The sequence below is a fragment of the Caretta caretta genome, chromosome 1 (assembly GCF_965140235.1).
Source record: "Caretta caretta isolate rCarCar2 chromosome 1, rCarCar1.hap1, whole genome shotgun sequence".
Lineage (NCBI taxonomy): Eukaryota > Metazoa > Chordata > Testudines > Cheloniidae > Caretta > Caretta caretta.
The window spans coordinates 215,695,374-215,718,852 of record NC_134206.1 but is presented as its reverse complement, the minus strand read 5'-3'; the positions used below and the strand labels follow the sequence as shown (position 1 = coordinate 215,718,852).

Below are 23,479 nucleotides of genomic sequence, written 5' to 3'. Positions count from 1 at the left end.
CTATATTTTAGTTTTAGGAGTTTAGGTATATAATGACAGGTTTCAGAGTAACAGCCGTGTTAGTCTGTATTTGCAAAAAGAAAAGGAGGACTTGTGGCACCTTAGAGACTAACCAATTTATTTGAGCATGCACCTTAGAGACTAACCAATTTATTTGAGCAAATAAATTGGTTAGTCTCTAAGGTGCCACAAGTCCTCCTTTTCTTTTAGGTATATAATGATACTATTATGAAATTAAGATTTCCAGAGAGTTAATCTAGACAGTAGGCAACAGGAAAACAACAGCCTGAAGCAGTAGGAAATTCTGAATAACTTGGCCGTGAAGCAGCAGGAATTTCTGGATTATTGTAACCAGAAGCAGTGAGAAATTCTGGATAACGAGAACCAGAAGCAGCAGGAAGTTCTGGAAATCCTCACTCAACAACATGAAAAAATTCTGAAAAACCTCAGCGAATAGCAATGATATTCTGAAAAAAATCCCCCAAGAACTTCAGGAAATTCTGCCAAATCACATCAGCCTGAAAAAAGAAAAGGAGTACTTGTGGCCCCTTAGAGACTAACAAATTTATTTGAGCATAATCTTTCGTGAGCTACAGCTCACTTCATCAGTGAGCTGTAGCTCATGAAAGCTTATGCTCAAATAAATTTGTTAATTTCTAAGGGGCCACAAGTCCTCCTTTTCTTTTTGCGAATACAGACTAACACGGCTGCTACTCTGAAACCTATCAGCCTGAAAGAAGACCTCTGAGCCCAAAAGGAAATATTCTCCAAGGCTTTGTACCACAGGTATACAAGTAATTTATCTCTACAGCCAGCTCTGTTTCTTGTATGTTACAGGTCAATAGCCTTAAAATTCCAATTGTCCTGCAGGAGCAAAAGAGTTTTTTTCTTACAGGAATCCAGTGTTATTCAGTGGAACTCAGCCTAAAGTGCAGGAAACTCCCAGCAGAACACATAGAATTTTTATGCTTCCAGGCTGCCCTTTTAGCATCAGCTATATTTTTCCAATATTTTTAAAAGAGCTGTTCAGCAGGCTGGTGTAACTCCATTGACTTTAGTGGAGTTAGCCTGAGGGATGTAGGCAAGAGTTGGGTGTGTGTGTGGGTATGAGAGACTAGGGGAATTTCATGTAACTGCAAGGGATGATGCTAGTCGGGTTTGAAGTGGGTTAGCAGAGCTGGGGATGGGGGCAGACGTTTGCACAGCATTTGTCCACAGAATGCCTGGCTCTCTCTAGAGTTATTATGTTTGGTTCTCAACAGCATTTTTATTCCCTCATGTCCATGAACATGAAATTCTCTTCAGTTTTTAACTCCACTGGTCCTTCTTAGATTATAAGGCCCTTGGGGGGGGGTGCCCTTTGTTCTATGTTTGTACAGCACCTAGCACAATGGGGTCCAGGTCATGACTAGGGCTTTGTGGCACTACATTAATACAAATAAAATAATGATAATGATATTAACACCATGGTGATTTTGCTATGTGAATGGATGTAATGTGAATCTTTCCAGTCCTGGCTGACAGTAGATAGAGTTTGCTTCAGTCAGGGCTGTGCAGGGTTGAGATTTGAATAAACTCTCACCTACAGTTGCAGTCTGTCTCCTATAGACAACTCTGTTTCTTGAATATTACAATTTCAGTGACGAAAATTGCTGGATTTGTGAAAAGAATGTTCTTTTGCCAAAACCTGGTGCACAGAGAAGCCACGAGGTTTGCATCCTGTGGCATTCTGAATGAGCTGTCTTGCAAAAATTTCTTACTATTCCCGCTATCTATGGATATTTGGAAATTCTCTGCTGCGATTACAGGAAGTGTTAATGAGTTTGTGCAAAGATGGATGGGATTCAGCCATTCAGAAAAAGGAACAGGATCTTCACTTGATTAAACACACACCCTTTAGAAAAGTCACCAGCCAATCAGAGTGTTCCCAGCAGCAAGATAGTGACTGTGATTTCCATTCAGAATTATGGAGAAAGCTGAACTTTTCCACATTACTCACATTTGGAAATGTCTGTGAGATCATCAGATGAAAAGAACTGGCCCCACACAAGACTTAGGAGGAGGAAGAGCGCCTAACTTCCCTGAGTTTGTGAATCGCTAGCCGAGCTATGTAGGCTCGTGCCTATAGTCTGGCCTTAGATCAAGGGTTCTCAGGACAAATTTTTTGGTGGCCTCAGAGTGAGGCCACCAACTCTTGCTGGTGGCCACTCTCACACTTTTTCTTAAAATACTTCATTAGCTTTAGGAAAAACAAATAAATATACACATATACACAGCCAAATATTAGTAATTTATTTATTGCTAGCTAGTAAGTCTGCTGTGAAAAGTGATACTTGTATGTTTGTTAATTTCACTTTTCACAACTTTTCACAGCAGACTTACTAGCTAGCAGTAAACAAATATATAAATATCACTTTTCACAGCAGACTTATTCAGCCCCGGCAAGCCTGGGGACAAATTAAGACCTGGATGGGGGGGTCAGGGTAGGCAGCAGGAGCCAGCAGTGATGGGGTTGGGGGGGGCTGGAGGAGACAGTGGGGGGCCAGAGCCTAAAGCCCCGTGACTGGGGGAGAGAGATGGAGCCTGAAGCTGCACGGCCAGAGCCCGGAGCCAGCTCCTGGGCACCCAGAGCCTGTAGCCCTGCGGCTGGAATCTATCACCCCAGGGGCGAAGCCCAAAGCCTGAGCCCCACCGCCCCTGGGAAGGTGGGGAACTCACCAGCTGCCTGCTTCTCCAGCATTGTGCCCCATCTGTCTCCAGAGAGGGGCAAGGCCCAACCCCTGCTTGCAGCCCTAGCAGCCAACACCAAGGCAGTTCATCCAGGAACAACAGGGAAGGGGCGGGGCCGCTACCTTGTACTCACCCCCCAGCCCAGGAGTCTGTGGCCACAAGAAAAGTCCCTGGTGGCTGCATTTGAGAAATGCTGACTTAGATGCTGAACTCTGTGAGAGGGGTGGGGCTTAGGACACACCCCTGTCCTTGGTATCTGTGGTGTTTAGATGCTGCTTGTAATTATTAGAACTGGGAGCACTGGCTGTTGGGAGTCTGAAAGGACAGAAAACAGGAAGGGGGGGGGGAGTTGAGGAGGCTGAGTGAGAGCTACCGAGGGTGCAGCAGCAGCTTGGTAAAGAGGTTTCCACTTTAAAAATAAAGTCTTGTTGGAGTTTGTTAGTACCTTGCCTGGTTGCTACAACAGTATCTCCCATTGGTGAGCTTAGGTAGCTCTCTGCCTGGCATGCTGACTTCTGTGGATTGCATTTCTGAGGCACCTATATCTCCCCATTCATTGCATAAGGAACCTAAGCATCTAACTCGGGATTTGTAGATCACATTGTTGTTCCAGTAATTTTCCAGGTGCCTAAAAGTTAGATGTTGGAAAATACAGCATTGCAACACCTAAATTCCTTTATGGATCCTGACCTAAATAATTTGCTGTGTGGGCTTTATTATTATTGATAATGTTCATATGTTTAATAGAGCTGCTCAAAATATTTCCATTGAACCTTTTACAATGGAAAATTTGGTTTTTGATAAAATGAACATTTTTGTGAAAACTGTGTGCTTTCTTTGAAAATTTTTGGGTTTTCTTTGTCGGAAAACCAGAAAAGCTGAACAATATTAATTTTCATCCTAAAACCAAAAATATGGAGGGTTTTGGCCAAAACCTTGCATTTTATCGCAGTTTTCGGTAACACATTTTTTGGTTTTCAGTTTTTCAACAAAAAGTCCAAATTTTCTGCTGAAAATTTCAACAAAAATATATAAATTATAAAATTCCTCCTTAACTTCAGGATATTTTCTAGCAATTTTCTGGGTCTTTTTGCAAACCATTAATTATTTTGCTTCAAATCCTTAAAAAACAACAAGCATGTATAATTCCTCCAGTTATTTTTGTTTGTTTCTCAAACTTGCCCTCATTATGAGAAATATAATTTTCAGTCTTTCACTTAGCCCTGTCAAACTTTAGCAGCAGCAGCGAGGCACCTGAGAAATATGAAGTTAACACCCCTTCCCACCCCTGCATATAATCTTATTTTGTTGGCTTTGTGGTGGGTGAGTTTTGATGGTACTTTGGGTATTATGAGACCTAGACCCAAGTTGCCAGAGCACCATGTGGTCATAATCTTTAGTCATCAGTTCTGTGTTTACATATTTGAAGGATATCGTGAAGCTTAACAACCTTTATTAAAAACCCTTTGTTCTGTATTGTGAATGGCTATTTTTTAAAGAATGATCCCCTGAATGTGTACAGCGTATTAACACTAGACCCATCACAGCTTTATGGTGATGAGTTAGCTTCAGGATCACTGAATCCCATGAGATGCTGAGCACCTCAGCTTGCCAGAGCAGAAACTGGGTGGTGGTTATTAAAGGCCAGGGCAGGCTAACCCTCCCCTGACCAAGGCCACAGCCCCACCCATGTTCCCCCAGAAGACCCCTCCCTCCGTACCCCTCTACCCTGAAGCCAGCCCAGTGGGGGACTCAGCTCCAGCCAGTGGTCTGGCTTGTTACATTTGTACATTCAAGGAGCTATCCGTGTCTCAAGGAGACATCCGCTTTAGTCGGGACTGTGATATAGACCATTATATTTATCGTAGTTAATAATTAGTAAGGCTACGATTTTACCATGGAGGCTGTGGAAGTCATGGATTCTATGACTTCCAAAGACCTCCATGATTTCAGACCCCAGTGGCTGGGAGCTGCAGGGTCCCACCGTGTTCCACGGTGGCAGGGGGCTGTGGGGTACCCCCACCGCCTGAGGCAGTGGGGCCCCAAGCTCCCAGTCCCATGAGTGGGAGGGATACCCTGCAGCTCCCAGCGGCTGGTGGGTGGCAGGAGGATCCCTGAAGCTCCCCAGCCCCCATGGGAGACAGGGGAACCCCCTCAGCTCCTGGCCCTGTGGGCAGCAGGGGGATCCCTGCAGTTCCCTGCTGCCAGTAAAGGGGGACCCTGATCTTATTGCTGTGTGGGGAGAAGCGTCTGTGCAGGCAGAGCTCCGATCCAGCAGAAGAAAGGCTAACATCTATGCCAAACTCATGTGAGACATGGGGGAGAAGGGCTACACCAGGGACACACAGCAGTACCACAGGAGTGCCCAAACAAGAAGGAAAGGTGGGTACCTCTATGATGGTGATAGAAGAATAGGAATAGGGGTGTCAGGGGAGACAGATCATTCTACCCCCGGAACCCTGAGTAAAAATACGGGTGGGAAATGAAGAAATAGATTTTTTAGTGGACTCTGGAGCGGCACGAACTGCTGTAAATCAACCCCTTCAGTTGCCAGTAGCAGATTTCCTCACTGTGATGGGCATCACAGGCAAAGATACCAAGCAAAGCTCTTAGAGAACCCCGAGGTCACGCTGCAGCCTTGTCCATCCCTTAACCCTGTCACCTTCTTACCAGAAACTGAGAAACAGGAACATGACTGTTTGGAGATCATAGATGCCCAATATTCTGGCCGCCTGGACTTGAAGGATGTGTCCCTCCCAAATGCAGATTATGAGTGGTACACTGATGGTAGCAGCATGGTGATAGATGGGCAAAGGAGGGCGGGTTATGCTATTGTGACCCTCAATGACACCGTGGAAGCTGAAAGTTTGCCCGCTGGGAAGTTGGCTGAGCTAGTGGCCCTGACCCGTGCACTCGAGCTGTCCAAAGGAAAACGGGTCAATATTTTCACTGATTCCAAATATGCTCCCATGCTGGTCTATGGAAACAAAGGGGAATGCTGACAGCCCAAGGCTCCCCAGTAAAACACGGGCCCCAAATTCTCTGGCTTCTAGAGGCAGTGTAACTCCCCTTGGAAGTGGCAGTGGTACACTGTAAGGCCCATCAGACGGAGGATCAAGATGTGACCGGGGTAATGCCAGGGCGGATAGAGAGGCAAAGCATGCTGCCACCCTGATGTCCCCTCAGACTGAGAATACCTATATGCATGCCCTTATCCCATCAGTGGGGGAGCTCCCGACCCTTCAGTATTCTGGGGAGGAGAAACAGCTAGCTGACAAACTTGGTCTCCAGGAAAAGGAGGGATGGCTTCATTCTCCGGAAGGGAAAGTCCTCTTATCAAAGGGCCTAATGCTGCCAGTATTACAGAAACTACATCAAACCACTCATGCTGGCAGGGAGGCACTTATCCAACTAATGGGAAAGTACTTTATAACCTCCAGACTCAGACCCCTGGCTGCCCAGGTACAGGCAGAATGCCTAGTCTGTCAAAAGAATAACCCCTGACCAGGACACCCAGTGCCACCAGCAGCCCTGGAACCCACTCCAGGCCCCGGACGGGTGTGGCAAATAGACTTTACTGAGTTTCCCCAGACCCAAGGGTTCAAGTATGTCCTTGTCATAGTGAATAGATTCAGCGGATGGCCGGAAGCCTTTCCATGTCGCAATTGCACTGCCAGGAGAGTGGCTCTCAAGTTTGTTAAGGAGATCATTCCTCGCTTTGGACTTCCCCAGTGGATGGAATCTGACAATGGAACACACTTCACGTCAAAAATCGTCCAAAGCATCTCAGACGCCTTACAGATTCCCTGGAAACTCCATACACCCTGGAGACAGCAAGCCAGTGGGGTAGTGGAGCGGACCAATCAGACCCTTAAGTGACATCTCTCGAAAGTATGCCAGGAGGCCTCCCTACGGTGGCCTGATGCCCTGCCCCTAGTTCTGCTCCACATCCGTGCTCTCCCAAAGGGTAGATTAGGGCTCAGTCCCTTTGAAATTATGTTTGGAAGGGCATGGCCTATGAATGGTACACCGGTTGTGTCAAGGGGAGAGTGGGAATTGGGGAATGAGTTTCTGTCTCAGTATATGTGTTCCCTGTCTGCTGTTCTTTTGTCTCTTTACAGGTATACTAAGGATTCCCAGCCTCTACCCTTGGACTCGCCCATCCACTCCCTGCAGCCTGGTGATTCAGTGCTCGTACGTACCTGGAAAGACGAACCCCTACAGGAAAAGTGGAAGGGACCTTATACCGTCCTGTTGGTCTCCCACACGGCAGCAAAGGTCAAGGGACACAAAAATTGAATTCATTATACCTGGCTGAAAGTGGTGTCAACACCCCCCCCCCCCCGGCTGAAAGGTGGACTGTGCATTCAGCCCCCTCCACTGATGATCTTGGATTAAAATTATTATTCAAATGGCAGCCCACCGGGAAGGCAGGAAAGTAGATGGGAGGGTATATTTCATTCCCCCTCTTGGCCGTGTGCCTAACCGGTACTGCTGTTTCAGGCACTATACCCGTAAATACCTGGCTGGCACTGGCCCAGAGTGCAGTAAATGCAAGGTCGTTCTCAGAGAACCTTATTCTCAGAGACTGAGGCAGCAGCTCCGGCCATTTCCTTAGCTGGTATTCCTGGGCTTGTGGTGCATAATTATCACGCAGTAGAGCACCTTGCCTGCACTGTGGCAAAGGCCATTAATTTAACCTCAACCGTCCTGGCCCAACTCTCACATGAGTTAGGGGAAGTACGTCAGGGTATGCTACAGAACAGGCTGGCTGTGAATTATTTGCTTCTACGCCATGGTCACCTATGCCAGGAGTTTGCAGGCATGTGTTGCTTTAATATAACAGATGCAGGGTCATCCGTAGAAACTGATTTACAATGCCTACAGCAGCTGGCAAAGGCATTCATCAGCAAACTGGGGAGGATTGGCTAGGCTCTTTATTTTCTGGTTGGGGCCTTTCCCCGTGGCTAAGTGGGTTTTTTAGCCTATTATTTAAGTTTTTTTTCCCTGTATTAATCATGTTATGTTTACTGTATTGTATGTGGTCCTGTGTAAAAATGCTTATTTTGCATAGCTTTACAAATTTTAATTTTCTGCATAGCCCGCTAGTAAGTAAATAAAGATGAGAAGACTCAAGCAACAGAAATAAGTATTCTCAAAGGAGGGAATTGTTGGAGACCCCAGGGCATGGCCACTAGTTAAGTCGAGGGGATGGAAGTCCATAAGGGTCGAGGAAGTCTCCCTGCTGAAGGCCTAAGGGCTTCTTGTCAATCCCCCTTAGTAGAACTCAGGCCTGGCTGGTTTGAGTAAGCTCTTTTGCTCTTAAAACAATCTTGCAGTTGTAGATAATGCCTCATAGTGTAAGGTTTGCTGACGCCAAGTTAAAGATAACAGGAGAGACAGCTACAAGGCCAGACAGGATGTGCTGGTTGTTTAAGTTGCTAGGAATGTTTGTTAGAGGTTGTAGGAAATAAACATTGTTGTAACCCATATAAGGAAGGCAGAGTATTTGCACAAAGCTTTGATTGGCTGATGTTTAGTGTAGTAGCATTAAGGAATATAAAAGTGTGTGTAATGATCTGCTGTGGTGTGCAGGATTTGAGATTTCTCTCCCTGTACCTTTCTTTGGAATTCCAAATAAACTTTTCTGTTTCTCCACCCCGTTGTGTTTATTGGGTGACGCATACCAGGCAACAAACCCCTGCTGTTGTTTTGTCTCTGGGCACTGGGTGCCAGCAACACTCATGTGAGACATGGGGGAGAAGGGCTACACCAGGGACACACAGCAGTGCCACATGAAAATAAAGGAGCTACAGCAAGCATACTAGAAGACAAGGGAAGTGAACAGTCGCTCTGGTTCCTAGCCACAGACATGCCACTTCTATGAGGAGCTGCATGCGATTTTTGGCGACGACCCCACCACTACCCCAAAATGATCTGTGGATACCTCCCAGGAGCCCCGGGTGACCTCGAGCAACAATGAGGAGGACATTATTGATGAGGAAGAGGAAGAAGAGGAGGAGAATGCGAGGTAGGCCAGCAGAGGATCCATTCTCCCCGACAGCCAATAACATTTTTTAACTCTGGAGCCCATCCCCACACAGGACCAATTGTCGGCAGAGTGTGCTGCCAGGGAAGGCACCTCTGGTGAGTACACATTTCCAATCAACTGTAGGGGTTACATGCTACTATTTTTAAGGTTGAATCTGAACAAAAAATAGGTATAGTGGTTATCAGTGGCCACTGTAGCTACACAGAAGCTGCTCTCTGAAAAAGACTGTTTATGTGCATGGGGATGGCCCTGGACTCATTGATGGAGTTCTCTAGGAAGCTTTCATGGAGGTACTCTGCAATCCTTTGCAGAAGGTTTCTGGGCAGGGCTGCCTTATTTTGTCCACTATGGCAGTACACTTTCCCGTACCACTCCAGTATTAACTCTTCTGGCATCATTGCCGCACACAGTATTGCATCATAAGGACCAGATCGGTACCCAGATGCTTGCATCATCTGCTCCCTTGCTGCCTCTGTTATCCTCAGGAGAGTGATATTGCATATGGTCACCTAGGGGAAAAGGGGGAACTTTTAAATGCTAATCCTTAAACCTCAAACAATTCGACAAGTTATCTGCACCTGTTTGGTGAATTCTGAGTCACACGATCACGCTTTCCTGAGCATGCCATGGTTGTGGTTGGAAGGGATCACTGCCAATTGCAACCAGCATTTAAAAAATGGGGGGCTTCCTGTTTGTCTCCCCTCCCCCCCCCAACCTGGTGCCACTTTTGTAACAATCAAGCTATTTGCAGGGCTTTAAACTGTTCCCTGTCCTCAAGCACTATCCAGGTTGCTAAAGGAAAGGGGGCTTCTCTGAGGTTAGAACCACTGATCCCAAGGATGTCTTCAGAAAAGCAGCAGCACAAGATCTCTCGTCCATGCCTCGTGGCCGTACACACCATGACTGGAGCAGCAAACCGACTCTTGCAGTAGCCAGCGGTTGTGATTCCATTGTGGCTTGCAGGGAAGTGCACTGAGGGGTATTGCTTTTATAAAAAGAATTAACCTTGCACCAGAAACAACGTATGCACTGTCAATGCTACCCTTATGCTTTGTATTCTTTGCAGCTGAAACCTCGTCTGTCGGTGCATCCTCCACACTGGGACAGAGACTTTCCCAGATTAGAAGGCAGAAAAAGAAGACTCGGGAGGACATGTTCAATAAGTTAATGCGTGCCTCCAAGAGTGACAAGACAGAGCTCAGCGCAAGAAGGATTGCACTGTCCGACAGCCTTCACAAGGACAGCGAGGACAGGAGAGCATGCAGGGAACATGTGCGTGACACACAGGACAAGATGGTGTGGATTATGAGGGAGCAAATAGATATGTTGAGGCGTCTAGCTCAGGTTCAAGAAAGGCAGCTGGATGCTAGAGTCCCTCTGCATCCTATGCTCAACCTGCTGCCATCATCGCCCATTCTACATCCTCCTCCCCAAAATGTCCTACGAGGCCGGGGGCGGGGGAGTTGGTATCCCTTGCACTCAACTCCAGGGGAGGGTACAAGGACCAGAAGGCACCCATTCCCACACCTTTGATTGTTATTTCAGTGCCTCTGTATGCAAGTTGTCCTTGTTTCTCCCCCCAGAGTGTTATCAGCCCTTTTGCCCCAGGTTATCTTATTTTTCTTTGCTGTCTCTATGTGTTTGTGAGCATAATAAAACCTAATGGATTGAGGAGAAAAGGCACTTTATTCATTCAACACACATTGGTTGGTGGGGGTGGAATTTACAGGGGAGAAAATGTACTGGAGGGGACAGTTTGGTAAGGAACAACACAGATAAGTGTCACATTACTCTGGTTCATTGCTGAAACTGGTTTTCAAAGTCTCACGGAGACACAGACCCTCTCGATGTGCTGTTCTTATTGCCCTGGTGTCTGGCTGCTCAGAATTGGCTGCCAGGAAATCTGCCTCAACTCCCCACCCCACTGGAAACTTTTCTCCCTTTGTTTCACAGATATTATGGAGCACACAGAATGCAGCAACTACAATGGGGATATTGCTTTCACTGAGGTCTAACCTAGTAAGCAAAACACGCCAGCAGCCTTTTAAACATCCAAAGGCACATTCCACGACCATTCTGCACTTGCTCAGCCTATGGTTGAACCGCTCCTTACTGCTCTCCAGGCTGCCTCTGTACGGCTTCATGAGCCATGGAAGCAAGGGGTAGGCTGGGTCTCCCAGGATAATGACTGGCATTTCAACATCCCCAATGGTTATTTTGCAGTCCGGAAAGAAAGTCCCTACTTGCAGCTTTCTGAACAGACTGGAGTTCCTAAAGATGAGCATGTCTTCACCTTTCCCGATCATCCCACATTGATGTGGGTGAAATGGTTCCTGTGATCCATCAGAGCTTTTAACACCATTGAGAAGTGCCCCTTGCAATTTATGTGCTCTTTGGCAAGATGGTCTGATGCCAAGATAGGGATATGTGTTCCGTCTATAGCCCCACCACAGTTAGAGAACCGCACTCTGGCAAAACTATCCACTATGTCCTGCACGTTTCCCAGAATCACTACTCTTCTTAGCAGAAGTCCATCGATTGCCCTGGCAACTTGGATCACAACAGACTCCACAGTAGATTTACCCACTCCGAATTGATTCCCCACTGACTGGTAGCAGTCTGGTGTTGCAAGCTTTCACAGAACTATTTCCATTTGTTTCTCGACTGTCAGATCAGCTCTCATTTTACTATTGCTACGCTTCAGGGCTGAGGAAAGCTCTTCACACAGTTCCATGAAAGTGGTTTGACACGTTCGAAAGTTCTGCAGCCACTGCTCATCATGCCATAGCTGCCTAACTACACGGTCCCACCAGCCAGTGTTTGCTTCCTGGGTCCAGAAGCGGTGCTCCACCGTGTCAAGGTGATGCTTGACTGTTGCCAGCAACTGCGAATTGCTCCGGTCCATGGCTTACAGCAGGGCTGCTTGCGTGGCATCACATTCTTCCGCACAGTGGCGTCTGCTTTGGCTGAGTAAATACTGCAGGATAAGGCGTGAGTTGTTTGTAATGCTCACAACAACAGTGTACAGCTGAGTGGGGTCCATGCTTGATGTGCTATGGCATCTGTGCGGGTAACCCAGGCTTAGGAAAAAATGCGTGAAAAGGGCTTGGTTTCTTTGCCATTGATTTCAGGGAGGGAGGAAGGTAAGTGCATGATGGGATGCTAATGCCATGTTCCTATAACCACCTGCACAAATGTTTTGGTCCCATGAAGCATTGCAAGCCCAACCCAATGTTTCACTCGGCTCCATGCACTGTGGGATAGCTACCCACAGTGCAGCGCTCCATGCGTCGATGCAAGTCCTGCTAGTGAAGATGCACTCCGCGGATACAATGAGCATAGTGGGGACAAGCAAGAGAGACTTGCTTAAATCAGAGGCTCAGTGTCAACTTACATAAAATAAACCTGAATTTGTAGTGCAAACATTCCCTAAGAGTAGTTAAATTCTGGAACAAGCTGCCAGTGGAATTTGTGGAATCCCTATCACTGGAAGTTTTTAAGAACCGGTTGGAAAAACACCTCTTATGGATGGTCTAGGTTTACTTAGTCCTGCCTCAGCCCTGGGGCCTGGACTTGATGACCTCTAGCGGTCTCTTTCAATGCTACATTTCTATGATTCTATAAATGTAGCAATATATCCATGAAAGCAAGATATTTATAGGAATGTATAGGAATCAAAAATATGATGGGAACATAATGGGGGGCTTCAATCACCCTGAAATCTGCTGGGAGAGCAATACAGCAGTGCACAGACAATCCAGGAAGTTTTTGGAGAGTGTTGGGGACGACTTCTTGGTGCAACTACTGGAGGAACCAAACAGGGGCTGTTCTCCAATTGACCTGCTGCTCATAAACAGGGAAGAATTGGTAGGGGAAGTAGAAGTGGGTGACAACCTGGGGAGCAGTGACCATGAGATGGTCGAATTCAGAATCCTCACTAAAGGAAGAAAGGAGAGTAGCAAAATATGGATCCTGGACTTCAGAAAAGCAGAATTTGACTCCTCCAGGGAACTGATGGGCAGAATACCCTGGGAGGTTAATATGAGGGGGAAAGGAGTCCAGGAGAGCTGGCTGTTTTTAAAAGAAACCTTATTGAGGGCGCAGGAACAAACCATCCCGATGTGCAGAAAGAATAGCAAATATGGCAGGCGACCAGCTTAGTTTAACAGAGAAATCTTCTGTGAGCTTAAACACAAAAAGGAAGCTTACAAAAAGTGGGGACTTAGACAGATAACTAGGGAGGAGTATAAAAATATTGCTCGAGCATGCCGGGGTGTAATCAGGAAGGCCAAAACACAACTGGAGTTGCAGCTAGCAAGGGATGTAAAGGATAACAAGAAGGGTTTCTACAGGTATGTTAGCAACAAGAAAAAGGTCAGGGAAAGTGTGGGACCCTTAATGAATGGGGGAAGCAACCTAGTGACAGATGATGTGGAAAAAGCTGAAGTACTCAATGCTTTTTTTGCCTCGGTCTTCACAGACAAGGTCAGCTCCCACACTGCTGTCCTGGGCAGCAAAGTATGGGGAAGAGGTGAGCAGCCCTCAGTGGGTGAAAGAACAGATTAAGGACTATTTAGAAAAGCTGGACATGCACAAGTCCATGGGTCCAGATCTAATGCATCCGAGGGTGCTGAGGGAATTGGGTGATGTGGTTGCAGAGCCATTGGCCATTATCTCTGAAAACTCGTGCTGAACAGGGGAGGTCCCGGATGATTGAAAAAAGGCAAATATAGTGCCCACCTTTAAAAAAGGGAAGAAGGAGAACCTGGGGAACTACAGACCAGTCAGCCTCACCTCAGTCCCTGGAAAAATCATGGAGCAGGTCCTCAAGGAAACCATTTTGAAGCACTGTAAGGTCCATAGTGTAGACATACTTTAAACACAAATTAATGCCCCCCAGGATGGACCTGATGGGGCCTAATTAGCAGATTTGAATTGGCTGGGGGGGAACTAATGGGAAAATTTGACCCATTAACACAGGGGGCATAAGAAGGCACAGGAAGGACGTGCAGGAGAGGAGGAGAGGGGAATGGGAAGGGGAAGAGGAAGAAGAAGGGGAAAGGGAAACTGGGAGAGGGGGGCGGGGCAGCAGGCAGGCTAGCAAGGAGAACTAGAACCAGAATGGATCTCTGGGTAGTGAGATCTCTGCCCTCTCCTCTTCTTGGCAGAGAACTGAGGAGAAACTGAAACTAAATAATATGATGGCTGGATCAGTAAGGTGGTGGGAGAGAAAATGTAAATAAACTGCACAATGGTGTTTAACAATTGAATGACTCAGAGTTTGTGTAGACAGCAGAAAACAGGAGTGGGTTGTCACCCTGTCACGCTCCCCCAATCCCTGTGCGCAAATAATTAAATCTGTCCACTCCTTTCTTATTGGAGTTAGACCAAGTGTCATCACACTTCCTTTAAGCCCTTCAGGTAGTCTTAGAATTTTTATTCATTCCCTTCTGTGGTGGCCATAGCCTTGTCCAGCCCTCTTAGGAAATTTAGCATGGAATATAATACAGGGCAGTTTGAGGGTCACATTATCCTGCCAATATGACCATTCATTTTATAACCATAATTTACTTCCCCATCACAGAGCTATATGGCCGCTATAGTTTTGAATATACAGGAAACAAAGCAACAGGGTAAATTCCCTATAGCTCTTCCTTGTTCTGCCCAAGAAGAGCAGTATTCTTTACTCTTGTGCCATGTTTTCATTTCCTTAGCAAAAATGGTAACACTTCTCTCCATGTTGTATCCAGCTCTCTGGGCAAGGTCTGCATTTATCTCCTTGAAAAAGAGACATTATAGGTCCATCACATTTCTGTGTGATGCAGTTTCATGTGAGGGGTCATAACGTATTGGCTGCACTGGCATATTCATGCGCCACCATTCTGTACTGGAATACAGTCTCCAAGTGGCACAAGTTTGTGATTTGAAACTAAAAGTAATTAATGCTGCTGCTGAGTCTGTGTGTCTCAGGTTCAGCTGATGCTGGCTATGAATTTGGGACAGTTAGAAAACAAACATGGAGAATCCAAGAGGTAGCATCCCTAGTCCAGCATAGCCTCACCCTCCTTACTTAGAGGAGGCTAGCACCATTAATGGAACTAGGCCAGGCACCGTCTGCCCCAGAGAAGAACATACGTGCAACCAATGTAAGAGAGAAGAGACTGAACTGCAGAGTCACTGTCTGCTCAAAGGTCCAACATATGGGGAGGTGCAAGTGAGATACATCCCCAAATTATCAGGAATGATAAAGATTTTTCCACTGAAATATGAAAAGGGAAAACTGGCCCTAAACCTGCAACTTAAAATTTAAAAAAAAAGAAAGACACCAGGATTTCTCTCATCTGTCACCTTCTAGCACAGTCCTTGGCATGTGCGTCTGCAAGCATAGTCCTAGAATGGAAGAGCTTGATCAGGGGTTTAGGGAAAATTTTGAACAGGTGTATGCTATATCCCACTAGTGTGCTGACTTAATGCTGATCCACTTAAATGCTGACCCAGTCTCGTCAGTGAATTGCTATTATCAATGGTCACAGAAATTGTAACTATTTGTAGGCCCTATGAACAAGAGAGGAAATGAGAGCACCCAGGGAGGAAGGAAACGTCATATATCACATAGGTGAAATGAATGAGACATGAGTCAGTTTGTCATTTGTGGTTCACATCCTGTCACTCCCAAAGGAACAGGGTGACATAAATTGGAAACTGATATGCCCATGTTACAAAACCCTGGTGTTAGAGTGCCTGGGATCATTGAGTATAACCCCTGCTGGATGCCCAACACTTCCCGCAAAGATTCTTTTGTGGCTTTCCTTACTATTAACAATTAGATCAGGCCCTTGGACAGTGTGTGCACAGGGACAGAGGAACCTTGAGAAAGCTCTTTTGTTAATAATGACAAGGTGAACAGACATCTAATGAAACAAATATGTTACAATAAGGGATCTAAGAGAATAGTGAACTTGAGTTTCTACCCTTCATGTTCACAATATTTGTGGGGTTTGTGTTCTTTGCTTGGAGATCATCTCTTTGCTGGTGGCAGATTTCCAGTGTTTTCTGCAGTTGGATGATACTCTCCACAGTTTCACATTGCTTGTTGAGGGTTTTGTTCTGCAGAACTAAAATTCACAATAAATTCACACATACTGTGCAACTTGTAAATTGTGTACATTTTTATAAGTTGTCTTTTGGTCTATAGGTCTGCTTAGAGATACTTTTAATTTTTCAGATTATTTTGGTAGTTAAGGAAAAGGGAAATCATGCCTCACCAATATACTAGAATTCTTTGAGGGGGTCAACAGGCATGTGGACAAGGGGGATCTAGTGGATACAGTATACTTAGATTTTCAGAAAGCCTTTGACAAGTTCCTTCACCAAAGGCTCTTAAGCAAAGTAAACTGTCATGGAATAAGAGGGAAAGTGCTCTCATGGACTAGTAACTAGTTAAAAGATTGGAAACAAAGGGTAGGAATAAATGGTCAGTTCTCAGAATGAAGAGAGGCAAATAGAGGTCTACTGGGCCCAGTCCTTTTCAATATATTCATAAATGATCTGGGAAAAGGGGTAAACAGTGAGGTGGCAAAATTTGCAGATGATAAAAAAGTGCTCAAGATAGTTAAGTCCCAGGCAGACTGCGAAGAGCAACAAAGGGATCTCTTAAAACTGGGTGACCATGGCAGATGAAATTCATTCTTGATAAATGCAAAGTAATGCACATTGGAAAACATAATCCCAACTATACATATAAAATTATGGGTTCTAAATTGGCTGTTACCACTCAAGAAAGAGATCTTGGAGTCATTGTGGATAGTTCTCTGAAAACGTCCTCTCAATGTGCAGCATCAGTCAAAAAAGCAAACAGAATATTGGGAATCATTAAGAAAGGGGTAGATAATAAGACCAAAAACATCATATTGCCTCTATATAACTCCATGGTATGCCCAAATCTTGAATACTGCATGCAGATGTGGTCGCCCCATCTCAAAAAATATATATTGGAATTGGAAAAGGTTCAGAAAAGGGCTACACAAATTATTAGGAGTGTGGAATGGCTGTTATATGAGGAGAGATTAATAAGACTGGGACTTTTCAGCTTGGAAAAAAGATGACTAAGGCGGGATATGATAGAGGTCTATAAAATCATGATTGATGTGGAGAAAGTAAATAAGGACATGTTATTTACTCCTTCTCATAACATAATAACTCGGGGTCACCAAATGAAATTAATAGGTAGCAGGTTTAAAACATAGAAAAGGAAGTATTTTTTCACACAACGCACAGTCAATCTGTTGCACTCCTTGCCAGAAGATTTTGTGAAGGTCAAGACTATAACAGGGTCCCAAAAAGGACTAGATAAATTCATGGAGGATGGGTCCATCAATGGCAATTAGCCAGGATGGGCAGGGATGGTGTCCCTAGCCTCTCTTTGCCAGAAGCTGGAAATGGGAGACAGGGAATGAATCACTTGATGGTTACCTGTTCTGTTCATTCCCTCTGGGGCACCTGGCACTAGCCAATGTCAGAAGATGGGATACTGGGTTAGATGGGCCTTTGGTCTGACCCAGTATAGCCGTTCTTATGTTCTTGTGTTCTTATGTGGTTTTGTAATCTGGCTAACAGACCATGTGCAAAAACATAATATCTAATTTACACTGATTTTTAATCTGTGCAAGAGTTAAATTGGGGGAAAGGGTAGTGCTACTATCTCAAGATCAACACACAGAATAAGTTTTGTACCATGTTAGTCATCAAAGTGAGGCACCACTTACACAGATTTTTTTCAAAATATGATCATGCTCTGAGCTCCACTGGGCTCCTCCTCAGTGGGGCCTGAATATGCCCATGGGCTCTCCTAGACTTCTTTGGCATGGCTCCTTTTTGTCCGAGGGGGAATTTAATAAGTATTATCTCTGAAATGCCAGCCATGTCGGGCACCAAAATGAGCTGTTTCTCAAAGCAGATTGTGCTGATTTGTGATCCTCCCTCTCCTTTCTTACATGAGGAATTAAATAAAGTTAGCATCTAAATTATCATCAATAGGCCTCTGAGTTAACACCTCACTTAGAGGAATGGGGCAGGTCATCCCTTTCAGGGCTATTGTTCCAGGAATCACTTAGGCATCTCTGCCATTCATTTCTGAGGTTTTCTCTGCAACCATAATAATAGAAACTGATGTTTAAAAACTGAAAGATGGGATTCTGCAAAACTAAATAGCAACATCTAAATAAACCCACTGGGGCCATTCAGATGAAAGGGTACAATTGTGACATGGGAAACTATCTGCACAGCATTGTCCTCCTCACAAATAAGGACTTCTACAAGAGGTGAACCACAACAATCTGCTGAAAGGGAAACCACAATCTCGTTTTAGTCAGAGTGGGCAAATTAAGACGTCAAAGATTAAGAAACCCATCTGAGTAGAACAGGAGGTGGGAAATGATCTAGTCTAGTCATAGGAGATAGTTGAAGATGCAGGCTTGTTATTATATCTCAACATGTGGTTTCTTCTACATCTGAGTCATCTATAGGGTATGGTTTTCAAATTGTCTGTGAAATGATAGTGTTGATGGTGAAGATAAACAAAGTAGCACATTGCCAGTTAGTGCTGTGGAGATGGGGGAGCTTAAAGGCTTTTCTGTAGTAAAGCTTATTTGTCTCTTGAATGAGTGAATCTCTCTCTCTCTCTCCATAAGCCAGGTCTACAGTAGAAACTTTTGGCAGTTTAGCAATGTCAGCTTGGGGTGTGATTTTTGCAATATTATTCTACTGACTAAAACCCTAGTGTAAACACAGCTTATACTGGTAAAAAAAGACTGTTGTTGCCAATACAACTTATTTTGCTCAGGAACCCATTATAAGCTATACCATCAAAATCACCTTTTTGCCAGTATAAGCTGCATCTACTCTAGCACCGTTTGCTGGTATATCTATACTGGCAAACCATTTCTAGTGTAGATATGGCCTTATTGATGAGTTTATTGTGTTCCAATGTCATCATAGAATCATAGAATATCAGGGTTGGAAGGGAGCTCAGGAGGTCATCTAGTCCAACCCCCTGCTCAAAGCAGGACCGATCCCCAATTAAATCATCCCAGCCAGGGCTTTGTCAAGCCTGACCTTAAAAACTTCTAAGGAAGGAGATTCTACCACCTCCCTAGGTAACGCATTCCAGTGTTTCACCACCCTCCTAGTGAAAAAGTTTTTCCTAATATCCAACCTAAATCTCCAACCTAAATCTAATATCCAACCTAAATCAAGTTAAATTCTTTTGTGCATTAATACTTCATGCAAATTTCCAAGTAGTCATAGTTTAACAACATTTCCTTTAGCGTGTGTCTCTAACTTAATTAATCTCCACCAAGTATCCCATAAAATTATTTGATTACATCATCTTTGATTAGTTTGCTCTTCCCATAGAAAAGAATCATTGCATTTGATACAGTTCCACATGGTCAATTATTAGTTAAATTGGAGTAGATGGGGATTAATATGAGAACTCAAAGGTGGATAAGGAACTGGTTAAAGGAGCAACTACGAACGGGTCATAGTGAAAGGTGAACTGTCAGGCTGCAGGGAGGTTACTAGTGGAGTCCTCCGGGATCGGTCTTGGGACCAATCTTATTTAATATTTTTATTAATGACCATCTCACAAAAAGTGAGAGTGTGCAAATAAAATTTACAGATGACACAAAGTTGGGAAGTATAGTCAATATGGAGGAGGACTGGAATATAATACAAGATGACCTGGATGACCTTGTAAATTGGAGTAATAGAAATGGGCTGAAATTTTAATAGTACAAAGTGCAAGGTCATGCACTTAGGGACTAACAAGAAGAATTTTTGCTATAAACTGGGGACTTAGTTGGAAGTGACAGAGGAGGATGACTGTACTGGTAGGTCACAGGATGACGAGGACACATCAATGTGACGCAGCCATGAAAAAAGCTAATGCAGTGCTAGGATGCATCAGGTGAAGTATTTCCAGTAGAGACAGGGAAGTGTTAGTACCCTTATACAAGGCACTGGTGAGACCTCATCTGGAATACTGTGTGCAATTCTGGTCTCCAATGTTTATGAAAAATGAATTCAAACTGGAACAGGTGCAGAGAAGGTCTAATAGGACGATCTGAGGAATGGAAAACCTACCTTATGAGAGGAGGCCCAAATTGGTTGAGCTTGTTTAGCCTAAACAAAGGAAAGCTGAGGGGAGATATGATTGCTTTCTATAAATACATCAGAGGAATAAATAACAGGGAGGAAGAGGAGTTGTTTAAGTTAAGCGCCAATGTGGACACAAGAACAAATGGCTATAAACTGTCCATCAACAAGTTTAGGCTCAAAATTGGGCAAAGGTTTCTAACCATCAGAGGAGTGAAGTTCTGGAGTAGCCTTCCAAGGGCAGCACTGGGAGCAAAAAATCTAACTGGTATCATGACTGAGCTTCAAAAGTTAATGGAGGGGATGGTCTGATGGGGTTGCCTACGATGGCATGTGGGCTACTGGTGATCGCCAGTAGCAAAAATCCCCAAAGGCCGGAGACGGGACAGTAGATGGGTAGGGCTCTGAGTTACTACAGAGAATTCTTTCCCAGGTGTCTGCCTGGTGGGTCTTGACCCAGGCTCTGGGTTTGACTGATTGCCATATCTGGGGTCAGGAAGGAATTTTCCCCTGCCAGTTTTTTGTCTTCCTCTGAAGCATGTGGCATGGGTCACTTGCAGGTTTAAACTAGTGTAAATAGGGGATTCTCTGTAATTTGAAGTCTTTAAACCATGATTTGAGGAGTTCAGTAACTCAGCCAGAGGTTAGGGGTCTATTACAGGAGTGGATGGGTGAGGTTCTGTGGTCTGCGATGTGCAGGAGGTCAGACTAGATTATTATGATAGTCCCTTTTAGTCTTTTAATCTGAAGTTTCTCCCATTGATTGAATTGAGACAAGTCATGGAGTGAGACACGTGTTAGGAGTAAAACAGAATCAGACCCACTGTGATAATAATTGACAGCATCCAGGATTTTCCAACAAGATGATCTGACCTCCCCGCAAAATAAAGATGAAATCAAAGTGTAGGACATTTTTGATCAATTCTTCATTGCTAGAATGTTAATCATGTCTCCAGTCTCCTGCTGTCAGTGTTTGAGTTTCCCATGCTTATTCAGTAATTATTGGGGGGGGGGAGGGTGGACAAAAGCAAAAAAATACAGACTGCTGCATCTCCGAGTCCGTATGGAGGGGCTCGTGGTCAATCTCGTTAACATCTATGCCCCAACAACGAGCCCGAAGCGGCCACAATTCTATCAGCGGGTGTCCGACTTCCTCAGCACCCTAGATTCTCACGAGTGCTTAGTCCTGGGAGGGGACTTTAACACCACCCTCGAGGAACAGGACCACTCAGGGGCCGAGCTGAGCCCGGCCGCTGCAAACATTCTCCGAGAAATAATCGAACATCACTCCCTAGTAGACGTCTGGCGTGACCACCACCCAGATGACACTTCCACATTCACCTTTGTCCAGGTGGAGGCCCATCGGTCACACCACTCTTGGTTGGACTGTATTTATTTATCCCGTTTCCATCTATCACAGGCCCACTCCTCCAACATTCAGCTGGCCCCATTTTCAGACCGTCATCTAGCCACCATAACAGCCTCCCTCTGTGCAGAGAGGCCGGGGCCGGCCTATTAGCACTTTAACAACAGCCTGCTGGAGGACGAGGGCTTCATGACGTCCTTCCGGGAGTTTTGGCTGGCCTGGCGAGAGCAGCGGCGTGCCTTTCCCTCAGCACGGCGATGGTGGGATCTAGGGAAGGTGCGCGCCAAGCTCTTCTGCCGTGACTACACCCGGGGCACCAGCCGACTGAGAAATGCAGCGATAGAGCAGTTGGAACGGGAGGTCTTAGAGAAGGAGAGGCATCTGGCCGCCAGCCCCGAGGACCCGTTTCTCTTCGGAGCATGCCGGGAGAAGCGGGAGGAGCTCCAGGCCCTCAAGGACCATCGGACCCGAGGTGCCTTTGTTCGATCCCGCATCCGCCTCCTTCGGGAGATGGATCGCGGCTCCCGTTTCTTCTATGCCCTGGAGAAAACGAGGGGGGCCAAGAAACACGTCACCTGCCTTCTAGCAGAAGACGGCGCCCCCCTCACGGATCCGGTGGAGATGTGTGGGAGGGCCTGTGACTTCTACACCAGCCTTTTCTCCCCGGATCCGACCGATCCTGGCGCTTGCGGGGTGCTCTGGGAGGAACTCCCCATGGTCAGCGTGGGCATCCGAGACCAACTAGAGCTGCCTCTCACCCTGGCCGAGTTCTTGGAAGCCCTCTGTCACATGCCCACCAATAAATCTCCGAGCATGGATGGGCTGACCGTGGAGTTCTACCGTGCGTTCTGGGACATCCTTGGCCCAGACCTAGCCACTGTCTGGGCTGAGTCTTTTCAGGGCAGGGTCCTCCCTCTTTCGTGCAGGCGAGCAGTGCTCTCCTTGTTGCCGAAGAGGGGGGACCTCCGCGATCTACGAAACTGGCGTCCTGTCTCACTCCTTAGCACGGACTACAAAATCGTAGCGAAAGCAATCTCGCTGCGGCTAGGGTCCGTGATGGCGGACGTGATCCACCCAGACCAGACCTATACTGTCCCGGGTCGCAGCATTTTTGACAACCTATTTCTAGTCCGAGATCTTTTGGAACTCGGGCGTAGAGACAGTCTGTCGCTCACCCTCCTGTCTCTTGATCAGGAGAAGGCGTTCGATAGAGTGGACCATGGGTACCTCCTGGGCACTCTGTAGGCGTTTGGATTCGGACCCCAGTTTGTGAGTTTTCTCCAGGTGCTGTACTCTTCCATGGAGTGTCTGGTTAGGCTCAACTGGACCCTGACCGGACGGGTCAGCTTTGGGCGAGGAGTACGGCAGGGGTGCCCCCTCTCGGGCCAGCTGTACGCTCTGGCGATCGAGCCCTTCCTCTGTTTCCTCCGCAGGAGGTTGCCGGGGTTGGTGCTGCGGGAGCCGGAGCTGCGGCTGGTCCTGTCGGCGTACGCCGATGACATGCTCCTCGTGGTCCAGGACCCGGGGGACTTGGCACGGGTGGAGGCTTGCCAGGCCATCTATTCAGCAGCCTCCTCCGCCCGAATCAACTGGGTCAAGAGCTCTGGCTTGGCGGTGGGGGACTGGCGGCAGGTGAGCTCCCTCCCACCCGTGCTTCAGACCATCCGGTGGAGCGCGGGTCCACTGCTCTACCTATGCGTTTACATTTCTGCCACGCACCCTTCTCTGCCGGAGAACTGGCAAAATTTAGAAGGCGGGATGATAGAGCGGCTCCGGAAATGGACGAGGCTACTCCGATGTCTCTCCTTTCCAGGGAGAGCACTGGTGCTTAACCAACTAGTCCTGTCCACGCTCTGGTACCGGCTCAACACCCTGGTCCCGGCCCTGGGTTTCCTGACCAACCTCCGGACATCGATTCTAGAGTTCCTTTGGTCAGGAATGCACTGGGCCCCTGTTGGGGTTCTTCATCTACCCCTGAAGGAAGGACAGCAGGGCCTGAAGTGTCTGCACACTCAGGTCCGTGTCTTCCGCCTCCAGGCCCTGCAGAGGCTCCTTTATAGTGCAGGTAGTTCGACGTGGAGCATATTGGCGCACACCTTCCTGCACTGCTTCCAAGGGCTCCGATACGACCGGCAGCTCTTTTATCTTTGTCCGAGAGGTTTTCCGCGAGACCTCTC

General features: G+C 46.3%; 1 protein-coding gene across 1 annotated transcript in view; it reads left to right on the top strand.

The window, feature by feature from the left end:
* The first annotated feature begins 8,709 nt into the window (after positions 1–8,709).
* The window catches only part of LOC125633474 (NKG2-A/NKG2-B type II integral membrane protein-like), a 34,284-nt gene continuing 19,514 nt past the window's right edge, over positions 8,710–23,479 (top strand). The window contains exons 1-2 of the mRNA XM_075124960.1: positions 8,710–8,761; positions 9,849–10,244. Of these exons, the coding sequence (XP_074981061.1) occupies positions 8,710–8,761; positions 9,849–10,244 (448 nt within the window). The remainder of the gene's footprint in view (positions 8,762–9,848; positions 10,245–23,479) is intronic.